We start from the raw sequence: 22,481 nt of genomic DNA on the forward strand, positions 1-22,481 counted from the left end.
TTCCGCGCAAGTCCAACGGCCCAGTTGTAGCCACTGGGTCAGTTCGGACTCGCTGCAGTCTTCCGACGACTGCTCACCTCCTAAGAGAGGCAAAGCGGTACCGCATCAGGCAGTCACACCGTCTGTTGCCGCACCTGCTCCTGTAGACCCTAAGTGGTCTTTGCTGCAGACCATGCAGTCTCAGTTAACGTCATTGATGCGGGACTTTCGTGCGGAGAAGGTTGACACTGCACCAACCTCTAGCCTACAACCACCACGGTTGTGCGTCCTGTGGACGCTGAGGCGACCTTCTGCCGCACTCCAGCTGAGAGAGTCCCGCCACCCATGCGTTCCAGTGCACCCTGCCAGCCGCATGTTGACGTTCAGTAACGCACGGAACCTTCCGTTGACGTTCGCGAGGTACAACAACAGTCTAAGTTGTTTTGTTTTGACGCGGTGCGTCAACCTCCGCATTCTAGAGTTGTTTTGACTGCTCAGTATAGACAGTCAAAGCAGTCTCGAGTGAACACTGTATGTCCTCTCGCACCTGTTGTGGTTGACAGTTCAGTTGTTGACAGTTCACAGACTGTCAAGCAGTTACATGACGTTGCCTTCTGGTCTGCTACTAATGCACCAGTGAGAGACTCACTGAGGTAACCTAGCTTTTATCGGACAAGGTTCCTGTAGATGAGAAAGTGCTGTTCTCCCTCCTACTGATATTCCCTTGAGGACTCTGTCATTTGGAGAGGAGCCTTAAGCTGCTTAGCCTCCTATGGACTTTAATTAAATCATGATGATTTTTTAAGGATCTTCGTCCGGATCTTGTAACTGCTGCTCCTCGTTCGCCTAAACGTCAGAACTTGCACTAGGCCTAGCTACTTCGAAGCCGTTGTTTTTAAGCTAGTGCTCTCTCGCTCTCCTAGAGAGCGTTACGTGGGCTAGGCGACTGGTTTTTGCACCAGGAGGAGTTTTAGGGATACAGCCTTTGTTTTCCCTTCTTTTAAACTGGCTTATAGAGCGAGAGTCTGATAGGACACGAGAGAAGTTCTCGGCTTGGGAGTTCATGCCTCTGCCCAGATAGACTTCTCAATTCTGGTAGACTCGCCCTGGCGCCTAGCCAGGAGACGCTCCAAGTTGTTTACAGGTCAACTTCTCAACTTTTGTCGAGCCTTTGAAGTTTTGCTGTACTATTATGTCACACATAACAAGGCTTTCAGGGATGGTAAATGGTTCCGCCTCAGTCGCTAACCCCGTCTGTTGCCACACCTGCTCCCGTAGACCCTAAATGGGCTTTGCTGCAAGACATGCAGTCCAAGCTTGCGTCCTTGATAGAGGACTTAAATGCGGAGAAGAACCTTCTGGCCAACAACCTTCCAACCGGTTGGTTGTGCGCCCTGTTGACGCTGAGGTAACCTACTCGCGTCTGCCAGTTGAGGTGGTTCCTCCTTCTGGCCAACAACCTTCCAACCGGTCGGTTGTGTGCCCTGTTGACGCTGAGGTAACCTACTCGCGTCTGCCAGTTGAGGTGGTTCCTCCACCGATGCGACCCAGTGTGGGTTGCCAGTCGCACGTTGACGTTAAGCGACGCTCGGAGGTGGTTGTTGACGTTCAGGACGTTCAACAACCAGCAGAGGTGACTTGTTGTGACGCAGTGAGTCAACCTCAGCAACCCGGTAGGGTGTTGACGGCACAACCCAGACAGTCTAGACAGTTTCGGGTTGACGCTGTACTTCCTCGCGCACCCATGGTTGTTGACAGTTCACAGACTGTGCAGCAGTTCCATGATATTGCGTCCGGCTCCGTCACGCATCCACCAGTGCGACCGGATTCAGCGAGTCAGACGTTGCCCACTCCGTTGCCGTTTCCTCATCAGTTTCGGATGAGGAACCCTCTGATGAGGACGTTGCTGAACAAGACGATCAGCCCCCAGCCCTGCTATCCATCCAGAAGATGCTGAAGAAGGAACGCTGCCCAGTCAGGCTGTGGATGAGTCTGGTAGGGACACTGTCATCCGTGGATCAATTTGTGTCACTAGGAAGACTACACCTCCGTCCTCTTCTATACCATCTAGCTTTTCACTGGAAAAAGGACAAGACGCTAGAAGCGGTCTCGATCCCGGTTTCCGGAAAGATAAAGTCTTGTCTGACTTGGTGAAAGGACTATATCAACCTTAGAGAGGGTCTTCCCCTGACTGTTCAGACTCCCAACCACGTTCTCTTCTCGGACGCATCGGACGTAGGCTGGGGTGCGACATTAGACGGTCGGGAATGCTCGGGATTATGGAACTCGAGTCAAAGGACAATGCATTTCAACTGCAAGAAGCTTCTGGCAGTACGTCTGACCTGGAAAAGCTTCAGGTCTCTCCTTCAAGGTAAAGTGGTGGAGGTGAACTCGGACAACACCACGGCTTTGGCGTACATCTCCAAGCAAGGAGGGACCTACTCTCTGACATTGTACGAGATCGCAAGGGACCTCCTCACCTGGTCAAAAGGTCTAGACATATCACTAGTAACGAGGTTCATCCAAGGCAACTTGAATGTCATGGCAGATTGTCTCAGTCGGAAGGGACAAATAATTCCAACAGAATGGACCCTCCACAAGGATGTATGCAAGTGACTTTGGGCCACCTGGGGCCAGCCAACCATAGATCTCTTCGCAACCTCGATGACCAAGAGGCTCCCAATATTTTGCTAACCAATCCCGGACCCAGCAGCAGTTCATATAGATGCCTTTCTACTAGATTGGTCACATCTAGATCTATATGCATTCCCTCCGTTCAAGATTGTCAACAAGGTACTGCAGAAGTTCGCCTCTCACGAAGGGACAAGGTTGACGCTAGTTGCTTCCCTCTGGCCCGCGAGAGAATGGTTCACCGAGGTACTTCGATGGCTAGTAGACGTTCCCAGAACACTTCCCCTAAGGGTGGACCTTCTACGTCAGCCACGCGTAAAGAAGGTACACCAAGGCCTCCACGCTCTTCGTCTGACTGCCTTCAGACTATCGAAAGACTCTCGAGAGCTAGAGGCTTTTCGAAGGAGGCAGCCAGAGCGATTGCTAGAGCAAGGAGAACATCCACCCTTAGAGTCTACCAATCGAAGTGGGAAATCTTCCGAAACTGGTGCAAGTCAGTATCCGTATCCTCGACCAGTACCTCTGTAACTCAAATAGCTGACTTTCTCTTATATCTGAGGAAAGAACGATCTCTTTCAGCTCCCACTATCAAGGGTTACAGAAGCATGTTGGCATCAGTCTTCCGTCACAGAGGCTTAGATCTTTCCAACAATAAAGATCTACAGGACCTCCTTAAGTCTTTTGAGACCACGAAGGAGCGTCGTTTGGTTACACCTGGTTGGAATTTAGACGTGGTACTAAGATTCCTTATGTCAGACAGGTTCGAACCGCTACAATCAGCCTCCCTGAAAGATCTCACCTTAAGACTCTTTTCCTGGTATGCTTAGCCACAGCTAAAAGAGTCAGTGAGATTCATGCCTTCAGCAAGAACATCGGATTCTCATCCGAAACGGCTACATGTTCTACAACTTGGTTTTCTAGCCAAACACGAGCTGCCTTCTCGGCCTTGGCCAATATCGTTCGATATTCCAAACTTATCGTATGGTTGGAAATGAACTAGAAAGAGTCTTATGTCCTGTAAGAGCTCTTAAGTTCTATTTAAAAACCTTTACGAGGCCCGTCTGAAGCTTTATGGTGTTCAGTTAAGAAACCATCTTTGCCTATGTCAAAGAATGCTTTATCCTATTTTATCAGACTGTTAATACGAGAAGCTCATTCCCATCTGAATGAGGAAGACCAAGCTTTGCTGAAGGTAAGGACACACGAAGTTAGAGCTGTCGCAACTTCCGTGGCCTTTAAACAAAATAGATCTCTGTAAAGTATAATCGACGCAACCTATTGGAAAAGCAAGTCAGTGTTCGCGTCTTTTTATCTTAAGAATGTCCAGTCTCTTTACGAGAACTGCTACACTCTGGGACCATTCGTAGCAACGAGTGCAGTAGTGGGTGAGGGCTCAACCACTACAATTCCCTAATTCCATAACCTTTTTAATCTTTCTCTTGAAATGTTTTATTATTGTTTTTGGGTTGTCCGGAAGGCTAAGAAGCCTTTCGCATCCTACTTGATTTGGCGGGTGGTCAAAGTCATTTCTTGAGAAGCGCCTAGATTAGAGGTTTTGATGAGGTCCTGTTGTATGGGTTGCAACCCTTGATACTTCAGATCCTAGGGGTCGCTCAGCATCCTAAGAGGATCGCGAGGCTCCGTAAGGAAGACGTACTTAAAAAGGCAGAGTAATTGTTCAAGTCGACTTCCTTACCAGGTACTTATTTATTTTATGTTTGTTATTTTGAATAACTGCTAAAATGAAATACAAAATACTTAGCTCATAATAATGTAAACAAGTAATGCTGGTCTCTACCCACCCCCCTGGGTGTGAATCAGCTTATATAATCACCGGCTAAGTTTAATATTGAAAAATGTTATTTTTATTAATAAAATAAATTTTTGAATATACTTACCCGGTGATTATATATTAAAGGACCCTCCCTTCCTCCCCAATAGAGACCCAGTGGACCGAGGAGAAAATTGGTTCTGTGTTTACATTGAATACTGAGTACCTGCTCGACAGATGGCGCTGTTGATGTACACCCCCTACCTGCATAGCGATCGCTGGCGTATTTTGAACGTAGAGTTTTCTGTCGAGCAACAGAGTTGCAGCTTATATAATCACCGGGTAAGTATATTCAAAAATTTATTTTATTAATAAAAATAACATATTTAAACCTTAAAATATTAGAGAGGGTTAATATTGTACTGTACTTCTTGTCTTTAAAAATGTAAATCACTGATTATCCACCATGATTGGTGTAATTGATTTTTGGATTGGCCCTAATTCTCATATTGTTTTGCATTCTTTTTCTACATTAGAAACCTTCAAGGTCAAATAAATTGCCTGTCTGTAATGATTATTTTAGAACTTTTAAATATTAGATATTAAAAAAATATAGGCTACTAAGCATCAAGTCTCCAATTACAGGTATTACAGTACAAATGTTAAATGTTGGAGTATTTGCTAAAAAAAATACTGTTATATTAGTCTGCTGAATTTTATGATCTATATTCTATACTGTATTTATTGAAGCTTTGGAGTTTGTTCTAATTTGTACATTTATCCAGTGCATACATTGATCATATCAAGTATGTTATGTAATAGTGGTTAATTTCATGATATTCATTATTCTTTGAAAGGTGTCACGCTTGATTAGCATTTAAATAAAATCGGCTTCTTTAGTTTTGCAGTTTTTTAATACATTGAATAATTGTAAATAGTCTTGACACTAAGCAACAATAATCTCATGTCCTGTGCATCATTAGCTAAAGCATCCGGTTTATCTTGAATATTCTTCCTAGTAAAGGACCTTGATAGATACTGACATACTACTGTATTTTGATATCATATTTGTAGTTACATGTTATATTTCTATATTGTAGAAATACTGTCATGTAACATTTTATAGATACATGAGCATGTTAAAAAAGAAAGTTATGTGATATGGGAAATACCATAAGTGCTTAGCCTAATATAATCACCAAAAAATTTTTCCCCACATCTTTGAAATGTTTCCTCACCAGCAACACGATTGTATCCGTGAAGAATGGTGAATAGGAGAACCCCTAGAGTGTAGGCAACTTTGGGAGAAAGCCAACTAAAGGTGGATTTTCCCTTTGATCTCCAAATTCCTCCCAAGGGGAAATTTCCTGTGATGGATAGGTAGCGAAAGTAAAATCTCCCAGCGTCCAGAAGAGAAATCTTGTCCTTTTCCTCTGTTCTGTGGCCTTTCACAATGGCCTGGATGGAGTGAGTGAACAGACAGACCATCTGAAAAGAAGTTCAGTTTAAACTTTAATTGGAGCTATATTAAATTTTAAATTTTCAAAAGAATATGTGTATTTATGGTTTGGTCTAATAAACTAATGTATGCATAATAGTTTGAAATTGTCTCCAGTTCACTTCTTGGAATTCATTGTTTTTCATTTTATTTTTTTCATTTTATGTCAGTTGTTGTGGACTTGTAAATCTCTCTCTGTTTGAACTGATGTGTTTCATCTGAATTATAAAAAAAGAAAAACACTCCTAGTTGATGGCAGTAGTATTTAACAACAAGAGAGAGTTTGAAAAGCAATGGCTTTAAAATGGTTTTAGCCAGTTTTCTCTTAGGAAAATAAGGCAAATAAGGAAAGAAATGCTAATAGAATAATTCTCAAGATTAATTGTTATGTGCAAACTAAAGGGTTGCTATTATATTAATTCAAATTATGTTGTATGTCGATAGTTATATTATCGTATAAAGACACTGAGAATTAGTTAAATACCTTATGTGAAATAATTCCCAGCAGTGACAGACATTAATAAATCCAGTTCTCCTTTGCTACTCGTATTTTACAGACAAAGTGAACAGACTGTGAGAAGGAGAAGTCTCCAGTTGTTTGGTAGGCATTTTCTGCGCAGAATCTTGAGTACAAGTTACGTTCTTTGGATAGCCACAAAGGTTTAGAAATGTCAGTTTTATTGACATTTATATCGCATAGCATTGTTTGTACTGTATTGAGGTGCCGTCAATAACCTTTCCCAGACGCAGATGTCAACAATAAGAGTCTGGTTTACAGTGGGAGACTTAATGAGTTTGTTTAGGCGCTGTAAATTAGTGTCGTTGATTCACAGTTTTTATCTTCGTAAGTAGACTTCATAGATCTACATTATTTCATTTGCAGGTGGGCTTAAGGCCGAGATGGCAGAAATCAAATAATCGATGTTCTACATTCTAGTCAATTTTATTCTTATAGCTTATAAAATGTTAGAATACAGTAGTAAATTAAATAACATGGCACTGAATGGAGAATATTATGAGCTTAGTTTAATCACTTATGTAGTGATATGAGATTCTTTCATTTTAATAGGCAATACTCACTCAATTATTATCTTTTTCTTCCATTATTCTACACAAAAAAATTTTCCATTATTTTTATGTGCAATATTTTGGAAACAGTCCTTTACCATGTTTGTCACTTCACAGGAATTTGGGTATTTAGACAACAGTCATCAAAAGAGCGAGATTTTTATTTGTGAAAATAGTCACTCAAATATGCACTACTATCAATAAAAATCAGTATACAGTACAGTATTAATATTCAAAACTGATTTTGATTTTTCATTATGTATTTGCTGCTTTTGTAAGTGAAAATTTATCAAAATCCACATAATGAATTAATTTATCGTTCTCTTGATAAGACAACCATCTTGTGATAGGGCCAAACTGTTTCACTCATTGAGATAACCGACAGCAACATCAAATGTCATAAGGAAATGTGTTAACAAAGTCTTCATTAGTATGTTTGTATTTGTCCTTGGCTTTGGTGATGGATGAGCCTTGTCATTAAGGAATATTGATCCAGGTTTATTTGCCATTGTTTGGCATTCTACCTCTTTGAATTACACCATTTGCCTGCTGCCTTAATATTCCGTTTCAGGTGTGATAAACGTTTATTACTAGATATTCCATTGATCGCATTTAGTGACTTTTTATTAGAAAATGTGGTAGGACTTTAAACTAGTGTCTTTTAGTGGTAAAGTATTGTATGTCTTTGGATATTTAAACTTGTTCAATGAAAAACTATTTATCACATTTTATCTTAACCCCTACATTAATTTATGTAATAGTAGATGTGGTTACTATTTCTCTCACATAAGCCTTCTTTGCAATGCTAAAAGAAAATTTGTGCTTGCTCAAAGTGGATTGTTTATAATTCAGTGTTCTTTATAAAGTCTGTGGGTTGTTTATAATTCAGTTTTCATTATAAAGTCTGTATTTTAAAAGTATAGATAGTGACCATACATTAAACATTTTGCATACAGTATAATTATCTGGAGAATGTGAATGTTTATACAGTATTGTAGCTTTACCACTTGTTTTAAGCAAAGTGGTAGTTGAAAGATATGTGATAATTCGATTGTAAGTAAAATTCATTCTGGCATAAATTGCAGTAGCCATAGGGCTACATCTTGCACAATTTCTATTAACATCTTAGCACATTTCAATCGGATTTTATTTTACCAGTTTTTAAATAGCAGTTAATCTCCATTTAATAGCAATAAGTTAGTGTGTGAAGTTTGAAAATTGTGAATGTTCTCTAGAGTTTCACGTTTGTTTTTATTTTACCAGAATGGGAGAGGTGACTTTTGAGCTGTACTGGAAACATGCTCCCAACACCTGCCGTAATTTTGCTGAGTTGGCTCGACGTGGGTACTATAATGGATGCAAATTTCATCGGATAATTAGAGATTTTATGATTCAAGGTGAGTTGCCCTGTTTTGCTTTCAATTGTCAAATATTTACATGTACAGTATTGTGAAAGCATGCATATTCTTGTAACACCTATTAAAATATCAGTCCATCATTATATTTCAGCATTCTAATAGCTGTAGTTATATTCTCATGATGATCTTTGTGGCTGGAAAATCCTGTTATGATTTCCAGTAAAAAAGTTCATGTTTGGTAGCTGAAAAGGATATTTGGGGAGGGAATATCCTAGCTTAATTCACACCACCTAAAGATACCTGTATAGGAATTTAGAATGGGTGAGTTAATGGAGGAATATATGGAATAGCTTCAGAATAATCGAGATAGCCATACAATGTTATCCATTTTTATAATTGTGTAGGACTGGGTAGAAGGAATTATGTAGTCGTCATGGGTGACTTAAATGCTAGAGTGGGCGCTGGAGAGGTAGAAAGTGTCATTGGGAAGTATGACGTACCAGGTGAAAATAGGAGTGGTGAGAAACTGGTAGATATGTGTGTTGAGCAAGAGATGGTGATAAGTGCTAGCTTTTTCAAAAAGAAAGATAAAAATAAGTATATATGGGTAAGAGTGGCAAATGGAAGAGTGGTAGAAAGGGCTTTAATGGATCATGTGTTGATAACTAGAAGAATGTTTGGAAGATTGAAAGACGTGCACGTGTTTATGGGTATAGCTAACGGTATGTTTGATCATTTTTTGGTGGAAGGAAAATTAGTTGTAGCAAAAGTGTGGGGGGATGTAAAAGGGAGCTAGTTAGGGTTGAAGAGTTAATAAAACCTGAGGTAAAAAGTGAATATCAAGAAAGGTTGAAAATGGCATATAACAGAGTGAAAATGAGAGAAACTGGTAATTTAGAAGAGGAGTGGAGGTCAGTAAAAGAAAATTTCGTTGGGATTGCAAGTGATGTGTGTGGCAAGAAGATAGTTGGAGGCAGCATGAGGAAGGGTAGTGAATGGTGGAATGAAGGAGTGAAGGTAAAAGTGGAAGAGAAAAAGAGGGCAATTGAAGAATGGCTGCAGAGTAATAGTGTAGATAATTATGAAAGATATAGAGTGAAAAATGTGGAAGTGAAACGCAAGGAAACTGAGGCAAAGTGGGCGACTGTCCTGAGGTGGGGTCAGGGATTGGGTCGTTCATGTGAAGAGAATAAGAAGAAATTTTAGAAAGAAGTGAAGAGAGTAAGGAAGGCTGGTTTGAGAATTGAAGAGACAGTGAAAGATGGAAATGGAAGGATGTTAAAAGGAGAGGAGGCAAGGAAAAGGTGGGCAGAATATTTGAAATTTTAAATATACTTACCCGGTGAATATATAGCTGCAACTCTGTTGCTCGACAGACAAAAAAACTGTACAAAAAAACTCGCTAGCGATCGCTATACAGGTTGCGGGTGTGCCCATCAGCGCCAACTGTCGGCCAGATACCAAACTCCATGTAAACAAAGACTCAATTTTCTCTCTGTCGACGTGTCGACAAGACGTACTTTACTCGCTGTTGAAACCTGGAGTTTTTCCCATCATCTTTGGTGAAGTACTATATTCTGGTTTGAGCTTTCGCAGTGCAGGTGTTTTATCTTCATCTTAAATCTTGAACTCGTTTTGGATAGATTTAATTTTTGGTGACAAAGAGAGTATGGACTTTCTTTGACTTTTAAATGGCTGACCCTTCCCTTAGACGGAAGTGTGTTTAGGCTTTTAGTAATTATCTTATCACGTTATAAATTAATTATAGATTTTCCTCTTCGATTAACTTTCCATTTATAATAAACATAAAAAATAAATTTTTCAATATTAAACTTACCCGATGATCATATAGCTGTCAGCTCTGCTGCCCGACAGAAAAAACCTACGGGCGGAATACGCCAGCGATCGCTATACAGGTGGGGGTGTACATCAACAGCGCCATCTGTCAAGTAGGTACTCAAGTACTCGATGTCAACAAAGAACCAATTTTCTCTCTGTCGTGCCAATGGCAGGACCTACTTAATACGCCGTCCCTAACTGGATTTATTTTCACAACGATTTGGTGAAGTACACTATTCCAGTTTTGAGCTTTCGCTATGCAGGGGTTTTATCTTCATTTCAAAACTTGAACTCGTTTTGGATAGATTTAATTATGGTGACGAAGAGAGTATGGACTCTCTTTCACTTTTAAATGGCCGACCCTTCCCTTAGACGGAAGTGTGTTTAGGTTTTTGGTAATTTTGCTTAACAACGTTATAGATCCATTTATTTTATTTCTCTCCGCCTTTTTAGGCCTCTTCGATTAACTTTCCAATTATTATAAACTTATAAAAGATAAATTTTTATGTTTGTTTATATGCGACCTTTCCTAATAGTAGGCGGTCCTAACTTGGAACCGAAGTTAATTAACATTGAGCCCGTTATATCGTATTTAGCCTTTAAAGAATTTAATACTTTTTTAATTTTAATGTTTTATGAAAGAATTTCTTTGATAGTCTCGTACTGTTTTCAAAGATGAACTAACGTTTAGTTTTTAGTCTCCGCAGTTGTTGACGTTCAGAACGTTCAACTTGCGCTCTATCGTTACGATAGAGAGAGAGTGTTTCACGGTTTCACTTTGCAGTAAGAGTAAACCGATTCTAGCGTTTCGTTCATTCTTTCTTAGCTTAAATGGTTTAAATTCTAAATAAAGGAACTTTTTATTTGGGAAACCTTTCAGTTTTTTCCTTTAGCAAATAACATGTTTTAACGATATATAATTGGGCTCTTCTCTCAGGTGCTAAATCAAGAGAGAAGAGAGAGAGAGAGATAGAGACGGAGGGAGAGAGAGGAGAATAAACGTTTCGTTCAAGCGGGTAACGTTGTTCTCGTTTTTTTTTTACTCTTCTCCCTAGTCGCTGTAGGGGAAGAAGGTAAAACGTTTCTAGGGTTTTATTCTTGTTCCCAGGCTTAATGCGGTGAGAGATTGTAAACGTAGTTTATTTGATCTAGTGTTTAGTCTCTTTTCCAGCCACTGAATTCTTTATCTTTTTTTTTATGTTTTTCTGTTGCATTGTAAAACTGTTTTCGCAATTACTACCTTTTAATGAAGGATAGGATTGCGTGTTTCAGGTAGAAATCAGTTAAAGTTTCGATTTCAGTGAAATAAGTGCAAACAGAAAATCAAAAGTGATAAAGTGATATGCGCAAAGTGTTACAGTGTTGCGTCCGAGGGTTCGTCTGTTCGTGCCAGTTGTTCACCTAGTCCGGGACCTCTTACAAGCTCCCAAGCCCAGGGGAGAAGTAATGTCGAACGACTTATGGGTTCCACAGGCCTTGATCGACGAACAGACGTTTTTCCCTCCGTGGTTTCGGGCGTATCTACACACGTTAGCCGACGTGAGATCGCCCCACCCACATAAAGACGAGAGAGCCCATTTATTCCTCGTCTGCGGAAGAGGTTTCTCGTAAGAAACCATAGACCAAATCTTGCAGCTTTTAAGGCAAGTCGGTCCCTTCCGGGCAAGTCCAACGGCCTAGGTGTAGCCACTGGGTCAGTTCGGACTCGCTGCAGTCATCCGACGACTGCACACCTCCCAAGAGAGGCAAGGTGGTACCGCAACAGGCAGTAACTCCGTCTGTTGCCGCACCAGCTGTTTTAGACCCTCAGTCACAACGGACAGTAGCTCCGTCTGTTGCCGTTTTTTGTAGACCCTAAGTGGTCTTTACTGCAGTCTATGCAGACTCAGTTAGATGCGGTTATGCAGGAGTTTCGTGCGGAGAAGGTTGACACTGCTCTCGTTAGCCTACAACCTGCCACGGTTGTGCGCCCAGCTCACGCTGAGGCTGCCTGCTCCCACACTCCGGCTGCGGAGAGCTCCACCTCCGTTGCGCAATCGACCCTGCCAGACGCATGTTAACGTTAGCCGACGTGCGGCTCCCTCCGTTAACATGCGTGAGCTACCGCATCAGCAGTGGGAAGGTGGAGTCAAGCTGCCGTGTTTTGACGCGATGCGTTAGTTTCCGCAACCCACGGCAGTCCCCACCACGCACCACCACTCCGCTTTGGTTGTTGCCTGCTCCCACACTCCGACTGCGGAGAAGGTTGACGATGCACCCGTTTGCCTACAACCTGCCACGGTTGTGCGCTCAGCATGGCTGCCTGCGCCCACACTCTTGTTGTGAGAGCTCCTCCACCCATGCGCAGTCGACCCTGCCAGACGCATGCTGACTCCCACAGACACACAGAGCACTCCGTTGCCGTGCGTGAGCTACCACAAGCTGCCGTGTTTTGACACGGTGTGTCAGCCACCGCAACCCACTGTGGTTACCGCCACTCGCCCGCAGCAGACTAGTCAGTCAGGAGTTGAGGCTTCCCCACACAGCTTTGGTTGTTGCCAGCTCACAGACTGTCAAGCAGTTACATGACGTTGCCTTCTGGTCTGCTACTAATGCACCAGTGCTGTATGTCCTCACGCACCTGTTGTGGTTGACAGTTCAGTTTTTGACAGTTCACAGACTGTCAAGCAGTTACATAACGTTGCCTTCTGGTCTGCTGCTTTTGCACCAGTGAGACCCTCACTGAGATAACCTAGCTTTTCTCGGACATGGTTCCTGTAGATGAGAAAGTGCTGTTCTCCCTCCTTCTGATATTCCTTTGAGGACTCTGTCATTTGGAGAGGAGCCTTAAGCTGCTTAGCCTCCTATGGACTTTAATTAAAGCATAACAAGGCTTCCAGGGATGGTAAATGGTTCTGCTTCAGTCGCTAACCCCGTCTGTTGCCACACCTGCTCCCATAGACCCTAATGGGCTTTGTTGCAAGACATTCAGTCCAAGCTTGTGTCCTTGATAGAGGATTTTTCTTTACGGAGAAGAACCTTCTAGCCAACAACCTTCCTACCGGTTGGTTGTACGCCCTGTTGACGCTGAGGTATCCTACTCACGTCCGCCAGTTGAGATGGTTCCTCCACCGGTGCGACCCAGTGTGGGTTGCCAGTCGCACGTTGACGTTAAGCGACTCTCGGAGGTGGTTGTGGACGTTCAGTGTGTCACTAGGAAGACGTTCAACAACCAGCAGAGGTGACTTGTTGTGACGCAGTGCGGCAACCTCAGCAACCCTGTAGGGGGTTGACTGCGCAACCCAGACAGTCTAGACAGTTTCGGGTTGACGCTGTACTTCCTCGCGTCCCCTTGGTTGACAGTTCACAGACTGCGCAGCAGTACCATGATCTTGTGTCCGGCTCCGTCACGCATCCACCAGTGCGACCGGATTCAGCGAGTCAGACGTTGCCCACTCCGTTGCCGTTTCCTCATCAGTTTCGGATGAGGACATTGCTGAACAAGACTATCAACCCCCAGCCCTGCTATCCATCCAGAAGATGCTGAAGAAGGAACACTGCCCTGTCAGGCTGTGGATGAGTCTGGTTAGGACACTGTCATCCGTGGTTCAATTTGTGTCACTTGGAAGACTACACCTCCGTCCTCTTCTGTATCATCTAGCTTTTCACTGGAAAAGGACAAGACGCTAGAAGCGGTCTCGATCCCGGTTTCCGGAAAGATAAAGTCTGGTCTGACTTGGTGAAAGGACTTTATCAACCTTTGAAAGGGTCTTCCCCTGACTGTTCAGACTCCCAACCACGTTCTCTTCTCGGACGCATCGGACGTAGGCTGGGGTGCGACATTAGGCGGTAGGGAATGCTCGGGATTATGGAACTCGAGTCAAAGGACAATGCATTTCAACTGCAAGAAGCTTCTGGCAGTACGTCTGACCTGGAAAAGCTTCAGGTCTCTCCTTCAAGGCAAAGTGGTGGAGGTGAACACAGTCAACACCCTGCTTTGACGTACATCTCCAAGCAAGGAGGGACCTACTCTCTGACATGGTACGAGTTCGCAAGAGACCTTCTCTCCTGTTCAACAGGTCTAGACTTTTCACTAGTAACGAGGTTCATCCAAGGCAACTTGAATGTCATAGCAGATTGTCTCAGTAGGAAGGGACAAATAATTCCAACATATTGGACCCTCCACAAGGATGTATGCAAGAGACTTTGGGCCACCTGGGGCCAGCCAACCATAGATCTCTTCGCAACCTCGATGACCAAGTGGCTCCCAATACTTTGCTCACCTATCCCGGACCCAGCAGTAGTTCATATAGATGCCTTTCTACTAGATTGGTCACATCTAGATCTATATGCATTCCCTCCGTTCTAGATTGTCAACAAGGTACTGCAGAAGTTCGCCTCTCACGAAGGGACAAAGTTGACGCTAGTTGCTTCCCTCTGGCCCGCGAGAGAATAACTCACCGAGGTACTTCGATGGCTAGTAGACGTTCCCAGAACACTTCCCCTAAGGGTGGACCTGCTACGTCTGCCACGCGTAAAGAAGATACTCCAAGGCCTCCACGCTCTTCGTCTGACTGCCTTCAGAATATCGAAAGACTCTCGAGAACTAGAGGTTTTTCGAAGGAGGCAACCAGAGCGATTGCTAGAGCAAGGAGAACATCCACCCTTAGAGTCTACCAATCGAAGTGGGAAATCTTCCGAAACTGGTGCAAGTCAGTATCCGTATCCTCGACCAGTACCTCTGTAACTCAAATAGCTGACTTCCTCTTATATCTGAGGAAAGAACGATCTCTTTCAGCTCCCACTATCAAGGGTTACAGAAGCATGTTGGCATCAGTCTTCCGTCACAGAGGCTTAGATCTTTCCAACAATAAAGATCTACAGGACCTCCTTAAGTCTTTTGAGGCCACGAAGGAGCGTCGTTTGGTTACACCTGGTTGGAATTTAGACGTGGTTCTAAGATTCCTTATGTCAGACAGGTTCGAACCACTTCAATCAGCCTCCCTGAAAGATCTCACCTTTAAGACTCTTTTCCTGATATGCTTAACCACAGCTAAAAGAGTCAGTGAGATTCATGCCTTCAGCAAGAACATCGGATTCTCATCCGAAACGGCTACATGTTCTACAACTTGGTTTTCTAGCCAAACACGAGCTGCCTTCTCGGCCTTGACCAATATCGTTCGATATTCCAAACTTATCGTATGGTTGGAAATGAACTAGAAAGAGTATTATGTTCTGTAAGAGCTCTTAAGTTCTATTTTAAAAACCTTTACGAGGCCCGTCTGAAGCTTTATGGTGTTCAGTTAAGAATCCATCTTTGCCTATGTCAGAGAATTCTTTATCCTATTTTATCAGACTGTTAATACGAGAAGCTCATTCCCTTCTGAATGAGGAAGACCAAGCTTGGCTGAAGGTAAGGACACACGAAGTTAGAGCTGTCACAACTTCCGTGGCCTTTAAACAAAATAGATCTCTGCAAAGTATATTCGACGCAACCTACTGGAAAAGCAAATCAGTGTTCGCGTCTTTTATCTTAAGAATGTCCAGTCTCTTTACGAGAACTGCTACACTCTGGGACCATTCGTAGCAACGAGTGCAGTAGTGGTGGGGGCTCCACCACTACAATTCCCTAATTCCAGAACCTTTTTAATCTTTCTCTTGAAATATTTTTGGGTTGTCCGGAAGGCTAAGAAGCCTTTCGCATCCTACTTGATTTGGCGGGTGGTCAAAATCATTTCTTGAGAAGCGCCTAGATTAGAGGTTTTGATGAGTACCTTTAGTATGGGTTGCAACCCTTCATACTTCAGCTCCTAGGAGTCGCTCAGCATCCTATGAGGATCGCGAGGCTCAGTAAGGAAGACGTACTTAAAAAGGCAGAGTAATTGTTCAAGTCGTCTTCCTTACCAGGTACTTATTTATTTTATGCTTGTTATTTTGAATAACTGCTAAAATGAAATACGGAATACTTAGCTCATAAGAATGTCAACATGTAATGCTGGTCTCTACCCACCCCCCTGGGTGTGAATCAGCTATATGATCATCGGGTAAGTTTAATATTGAAAAATGTTATTTTCCTTAGTAAAATAAATTTTTGAATATACTTACCCGATGATCATAAATTAAAGGACCCACCCTTCCTCCCCAATAGAGACCCAGTGGACAGAGGAGAAAATTGGTTCTTTGTTGACATCGAGTACTTGAGTACCTACTTGACAGATGGCGCTGTTGATGTACACCCCCACCTGTATAGCAATCGCTGGCGTATTCCGCCCGTAGGTTTTTTCTGTCGGGCAGCAGAGCTGACAGCTATATGATCATCGGGTAAGTATATTCAAAAATTTATTTTACTAAGGAAAATAACATTTTAATGTTTTGTTTATATGCGACCTTTCCTGAGAGTAGGCGGTCCTAACTTGGAAACCGAAGTTAATCAACGTTGAGCCCTTTAAATCGTAAATAGCTTTTAAAGAGCTAAGGATTTAAAACTTTTTAAATGAAATATTTTATGAAAGAATTTCTTTGAATAGTCTTCGTACTGTTTTCAAAGATGAACTAACGTTAGTTTATTTATGCTACGCAGTTTGTGCTCTATCGTTACGATAGAGAGAGAGTGTATCACGGTTTCACTTTGCAGAAAGAGTAAATCGATTCTGACGTTTTGTTCATTCTTCTTTCAAAGCTTAAATGTTTTAAATTCTATTTTAAAGGAACTTTTTAATTGAAAAACCTTTCAGTTTTTTCCTTTGGTCAAATAACATGTTTTTTTGACGAAACGTAATTGGGCTCTTCTCTTAGGTGCGAAATCAAGAGAGAAAGAGAGAGAGATATAGAGACGGAGGGAGAGAGAGGAGAGAAAACGTTCCGTTCAAGCGGGTAACATTCTTCTCGAGTTACTCTCGTCCCTAGTCTCTGTACGGGGAGAAAGGATAAAACGTTTTTAGTTTTATTCTCGTCCCCAGGCAATGTACGGTGAGAGATTGAAAACGTAGTTTTGAATGAACTAGTGTTTATTCTCTTCCCCAACCACTGATTTTTTTTTTTATCTTAAAAGATGTTTACTGTTTTTTTTGCTGGTATTAATGTGCTTGCATTATACGCCTGATTTCGCATTTACTACATTTTGATGAGGGTAGAATTGCGTGCTTCAGGTAGAAATCAGTAAAAGTTTCGATTTCAGTGAAATAAGTGCAAAACAGAAAATCGTAGTGATAAAGTGATATTGCGCAAAGTGTTACAGTGTTGCGTCCGAGGGTTCGTCTGTTCGTGCCTGTCGTTCACCTAGTCCGGGACCTCTTGCAAGCTCCCAAGCCCAGGGGAGTAGTAATGTCGTACGACTTATGGGTTCGAGAGGCCTTGATCAGCGAACAGACGTTTCCCTCTATGGTATCGGGTGTATCTTACCAAGATCTCCCCTACCATAAGGCGAGAGAAACGTTTTTCTCCTCGTCATCCGAAGGCTTTTCGCATAAGAAACCTATAACAAGGTTTCGAGACTCTTAAGCGAAAGTCAGTCCTTTCAGGACAGGTCCAGCGTCCTGGTTGCAGCCATTAGGACAGCTCTGACCCTATGCAGTCAACGGAAAACTGCTCGCCGCCTAACAAAAGCGTAACACAGACTCCGAGAGTCTTTTTTGTTGGCAAAGTGTTGCGGTCACAGACGTTACCCTCGTCTCTTATCGCAACCATTTCCGTGGATCCTTAATGGGTTGTACGGCAAGACATGCAGAATATGCTTGCCTCCCTTATGAAAGACTATTCTACCGATTAGTCCGTTGAGTCTAGCCGTTTATCTCATCGATATCCTGGCTTTCAGCCAACCTAACGTTCCTTTGTGCATCCTGTTGACGTTGGCGTAGCTAAGTCACGTCAGTCAGGTTGTTTAGAACCACACTCGATGCGGTCTCGTGTGGATTTTCAGCCACATTTGGACGTTAGGCCACTTGCTGATGCTCCTGTTGACGTTCAGGACGTTCGCTAACAATCGGAGTTGACTTGTTTTGACGCTGTGCGTCAACCTCCGCATTCTAGAGTTGTTTTGACTGCTCAAGTCAAGGCAGTCAAAGCAGTCTCGAGTGGACGCTGTGCGTCCTCACGCACCTGTTGTTGTTGACAGTTCAGTTGTTGACAGTTCACAGACTGTCAAGCAGTTACATGACGTTGCGTCCTGGTCCGCTACTAATGCACCAGTGTGTGTGGACTCTGCTTGTAAAGCATTGCCACCATGGTAGGTCTCTCCCTTGCTTGAGACTCAGCTTTTATCGGACAAGGTTCCTTTAGATGAGGAAGTTGCTGTTCCCCCTCCTACTGATATTCCCTTGAGGACTCTGTCAGATGGAGAGGAGCCTAAAGCTGCTTAGCCCTCTATGGACTTTAATTAAATCATGCTGATTTTTAAGGATCTTTGTCCGGATCTTTTTGTAACTGCTGCTCCTCGTTCGCCTAAACGTCAGAGCTTACACTAGGCCTAGCTACTTCGAAGCCGTTGTTTATAAGCTAGTGCTCTCTCGTTCTCCTAGAGAGCTTTACGTCTGCTAGGCGACTGGTTTATCACCAGGAGGAGTTTGGGGGATACAGCCTTTGCTTTCCCTTCTTTTAAACTGGTTTATAGAGCGAGAGTCTGATATGACACGAGAGAAGTTCTCGGCTTGGGAGTTCCTGCCTCTGCCCAGATAGACTTCTCAAATCTCGTAGACTCTCCCTGGCGCCTGGCCAGGAGACGCTCCAAGTTTTTTACAGGTCAACTTCACAGCTGTTTTCGAGCCTTTGAAGTTTTGCTGTACAATTATGTCATGCATAAACAAGGCTTTCAGGGATGGAAAGCGGTACCGCCTCAGTCGCTAACCCCGTCTGTTGCCGCACCTGCTCCCGTAGACCCTAAATGGGCTTTGCTGCAAGACATGCAGTCCAAGCTTGCGTCCTTGATAGAGGACTTTAATGCGGAGAAGGTTGCTACCGAACCTTCTGGCCAACAACCTTCCAACCGGTCGGTTGTGCGTCCTGTTGATGCTGAGGTAACCTTCTCGCGTCTACCAGCTGAGGTGGTTCCTCCACCGATGCGACCCAGTGTGGGTTGCCAGCCGCACGTTGACGTTAAGCGACGCTCGGAGGTGGTTGTTGACGTTCAGGACGTTCAACAACCATCAGAGGTGACTTGTTTTGACGCGGTGCGTCAACCTCAGCAACCCGGTATGGTGTTGACTGCACAACCCAGACGGTCTAGACAGTCTCGGGTGGACGCTGTGCTTCCTCGCGCACCCATGGTTGTTGACAGTTCACAGACTGTGCAGCAATTCCATGAAGTTGCGTCCGGCTCCGTCACGCATGCACCAGTGCGACCGGACTCAGCGAGCCAGACGTTACCCACTCCGTTGCCGTTTCCTCATCAGTTTTCGGATGAGGAACTATCTGATGAGGACGTTGCTGAACAACAAGACGATCAGCCCCCAGAATAGATCAAGCCCTGCTATCCATCCAGAAGATGCTGAAGAAGGAACGCTGCTCAGTCAGGCTGTGGATGAGTCTGGTGGGGACGCTGTCATCCCTGGAACAGTTTGTATCACTAGGAAGACTACACCTCCGTCCTCTTCAATACCATCTGGCTTTTCACTGGAAAAAGGACAAGACGCTAGAAGCGGTCTCGATCCCGATTTCCGGAAAGATAAAGTCTTGTCTGACTTGGTGGAAGGACAATATCAACCTAAGAGAGGGTCTTCCCCTGGCTGTTCAGACTCCCCACCACGTTCTCTTCTCGGACGCATCGGACTTGGGCTGGGGCGCGACACTGGACGGTCGGGAATGCTCAGGTCTGTGGAACTCGAGTCAGAGGAGCATGCATATCAACTGCAAGGAGCTGTTGGCAGTTCATCTGGCCTTGAAAAGCTTCGAGTATCTCCTTCGAGGCAAAGTGGTGGAAGTAAACTCGGACAACACCACGGCCTTGGCGTACATCTCCAAACAAGGAGGTACCCACTCACTGACGTTGTACGAGATCGCAAGGGACCTGCTCATCTGGTCAAAAGGTCAAGACATCTCCCTAGTAACGAGGTTCATCCAAGGCGACTTGAACGTCATAGCAGATTGTCTCAGTCGGAAAGGGCAAGTAATTCCAACCGAATGGACCCTCCACATGGATGTGTGCAAGAGACTTTGGGCCACTTGGGGTAAACCATCCATAGATCTCTTTGCAACCTCGCTGACCAAGAGGCTTCCAATCTATTGCTCTCCAGTCCCGGACCCAGCAGCAATACATATAGATGCTTTCCTCCTAGATTGGTCACATCTGGATCTCTACGCATTCCCACCGTTCAAGATTGTCAACAAGGTACTGCAGAAGTTCGCCTCTCACGAAGGGACAAGGTTGACGTTAGTTGCTCCCCTCTGGCCCGCGAGAGAATGGTTCACCGAGATACTTCGATGGCTGGTAGACTTTCCAAGAAGTCTTCCTCTAAGGGTAGACCTTCTACGTCAGCCACACGTAAAGAAGGTACTCCAAAGCCTCCACGCTCTTCGTCTGACTGCCTTCAGACTATCGAAAGACTCTCGAGAGCTAGAGGCTTTTCGAAGGAGGCAGCCAGTGCGATTGCTAGAACAAGGAGAGCGTCTTCCATTAGAGTCTACCAATCGAAGTGGGAAGTCTTCCGAGACTGGTGCAAGTCAGTTTCTGTATCCTCGACCAGTACCTCTGTAGCTCAAATAGCTGATTTTCTCTTATACCTGAGAAAAGGACGATCCCTTTCAGCTCCCACTATCAAGGGCTACAGAAGCATGTTGGCATTGGTCTTCCGGCATAGAGGCTTAGATCTTTCCAAGATAAAGATCTGCAAGACCTCCTTAAGTCTTTTGAGACCACCAAGGAGCGTCGTTTGGCTACCCCTGGATGGAATTTAGACGTGGTACTAAGATTCCTCATGTCTGACAGGTTGGAGTCGTTACAATCAGCCTCCCTGAAAGATCTCACTCTAAAGACACTTTTCCTGGTATGCTTAGCCTCGGCTAAAAGAGTCAGTGAGATTCATGCCTTCAGCAAGAACATCGGATTTTCGTCGGTAAAAGCCACTTGTTCGCTGCAACTTGGTTTTCTAGCCAAAAATGAGCTGCCTTCTCGGCCTTGGCCTAAATCTTTCGATATTCCCAGCTTATCGGAGATCGTAGGCAATGAACTAGAAAGAGTCTTATGCCCTGTTAGAGCTCTTAAGTTCTATTTAAAGCGTACTAAACCTTTACGAGGCCAATCTGAAGCTTTATGGTGTTCAGTTAAGAAACCATCCTTGCCTATGTCAAAGAATGCTTGGTCAGACTTTATCAGATTGTTAATACGAGAAGCTCATTCACATCTAAGTGAGGAAGACCGAACTTTGCTTAAGGTGAAGACGCACGAAGTTAGAGCTGTAACAACTTCCGTGGCCTTTAAGCAAGGTATATCTCTGCAAAGTATAATGGACGCAACCTATTGGAGAAGCAAGTCAGTGTTCGCGTCATTTTACTTGAAAGATGTCCAGTCTCTTTACGAGAACTGCTACACACTGGGACCATTCGTAGCAGCGAGTGCAGTAGTGGGTGAGGGCTCAACCACTACAACTCCCTAATTCCATATCGTTTTAATCTGTCTCTTGAAATGTTGTTTTTTATGGGTTGTCCGGAAGGCTAAGAAGCCTTTCGCATCCTGGTTGATTTGGCGGGTGGTCAAAGTCATTTCTTGAGAGCGCCCAGATTAGGGGTTTGATGAGGTCCTGTTGTATGGGTTGCAGCCCTTGATACTTCAGCTCCTAGGGGTCTGTCAGCATCCTAAGAGGATCGCGAGGCTCCGTAAGGAAGACGTACTTATAAGGCAGAGTAATCGTCTAAGTCGACTTCCTTACCAGGTACCTATTTATTTTGTTTTTGTTAGTTTGATAACTTCTAAAATGAAATAAAAACTCTTAGCTCATAAGATGTAAACATATTTAACTGGTCTCTACCCACCACCCTGGGTGTGAATCAGCTATATATTCACCGGCTAAGTTAAATATTTAAAAATGATATTTTAATTATAAAATAAATTTTTGAATATACTTACCCGGTGAATATAAATTAAACGACCCTCCCTTCCTCCCCAATAGAGACGCAGTGGGATGAGGAGAAAATTGAGTCTTTGTTTACATGGAGTTTGGTATCTGGCCGACAGTTGGCGCTGATGGGCACACCCGCAACCTGTATAGCGATCGCTAGCGAGTTTTTTTGTACAGTTTTTTGTCTGTCGAGCAACAGAGTTGCAGCTATATATTCACCGGGTAAGTATATTCAAAAATTTATTTTATAATTAAAATATCATGTTTACTGAATGTTGAGGATAATAGAGAGGCCGGTATAATTGCTGTTG

At 43.6% G+C, this 22,481-nt stretch overlaps 1 protein-coding gene across 1 annotated transcript in view; it reads left to right on the forward strand.

Moving 5' to 3' along the window:
- The window catches only part of Cypl (peptidyl-prolyl cis-trans isomerase-like 1 Cypl), a 172,136-nt gene that overhangs the window by 116,303 nt on the left and 33,352 nt on the right, over positions 1-22,481 (forward strand). Inside the window, exon 3 of the mRNA XM_068382965.1 lies at positions 8,211-8,344. Coding sequence (XP_068239066.1) covers positions 8,211-8,344 — 134 coding nt within the window. The remainder of the gene's footprint in view (positions 1-8,210; positions 8,345-22,481) is intronic.

Source organism: Palaemon carinicauda, chromosome 11 (genome assembly GCF_036898095.1).
Source record: "Palaemon carinicauda isolate YSFRI2023 chromosome 11, ASM3689809v2, whole genome shotgun sequence".
Taxonomy (NCBI): Eukaryota; Metazoa; Arthropoda; class Malacostraca; order Decapoda; family Palaemonidae; genus Palaemon; species Palaemon carinicauda.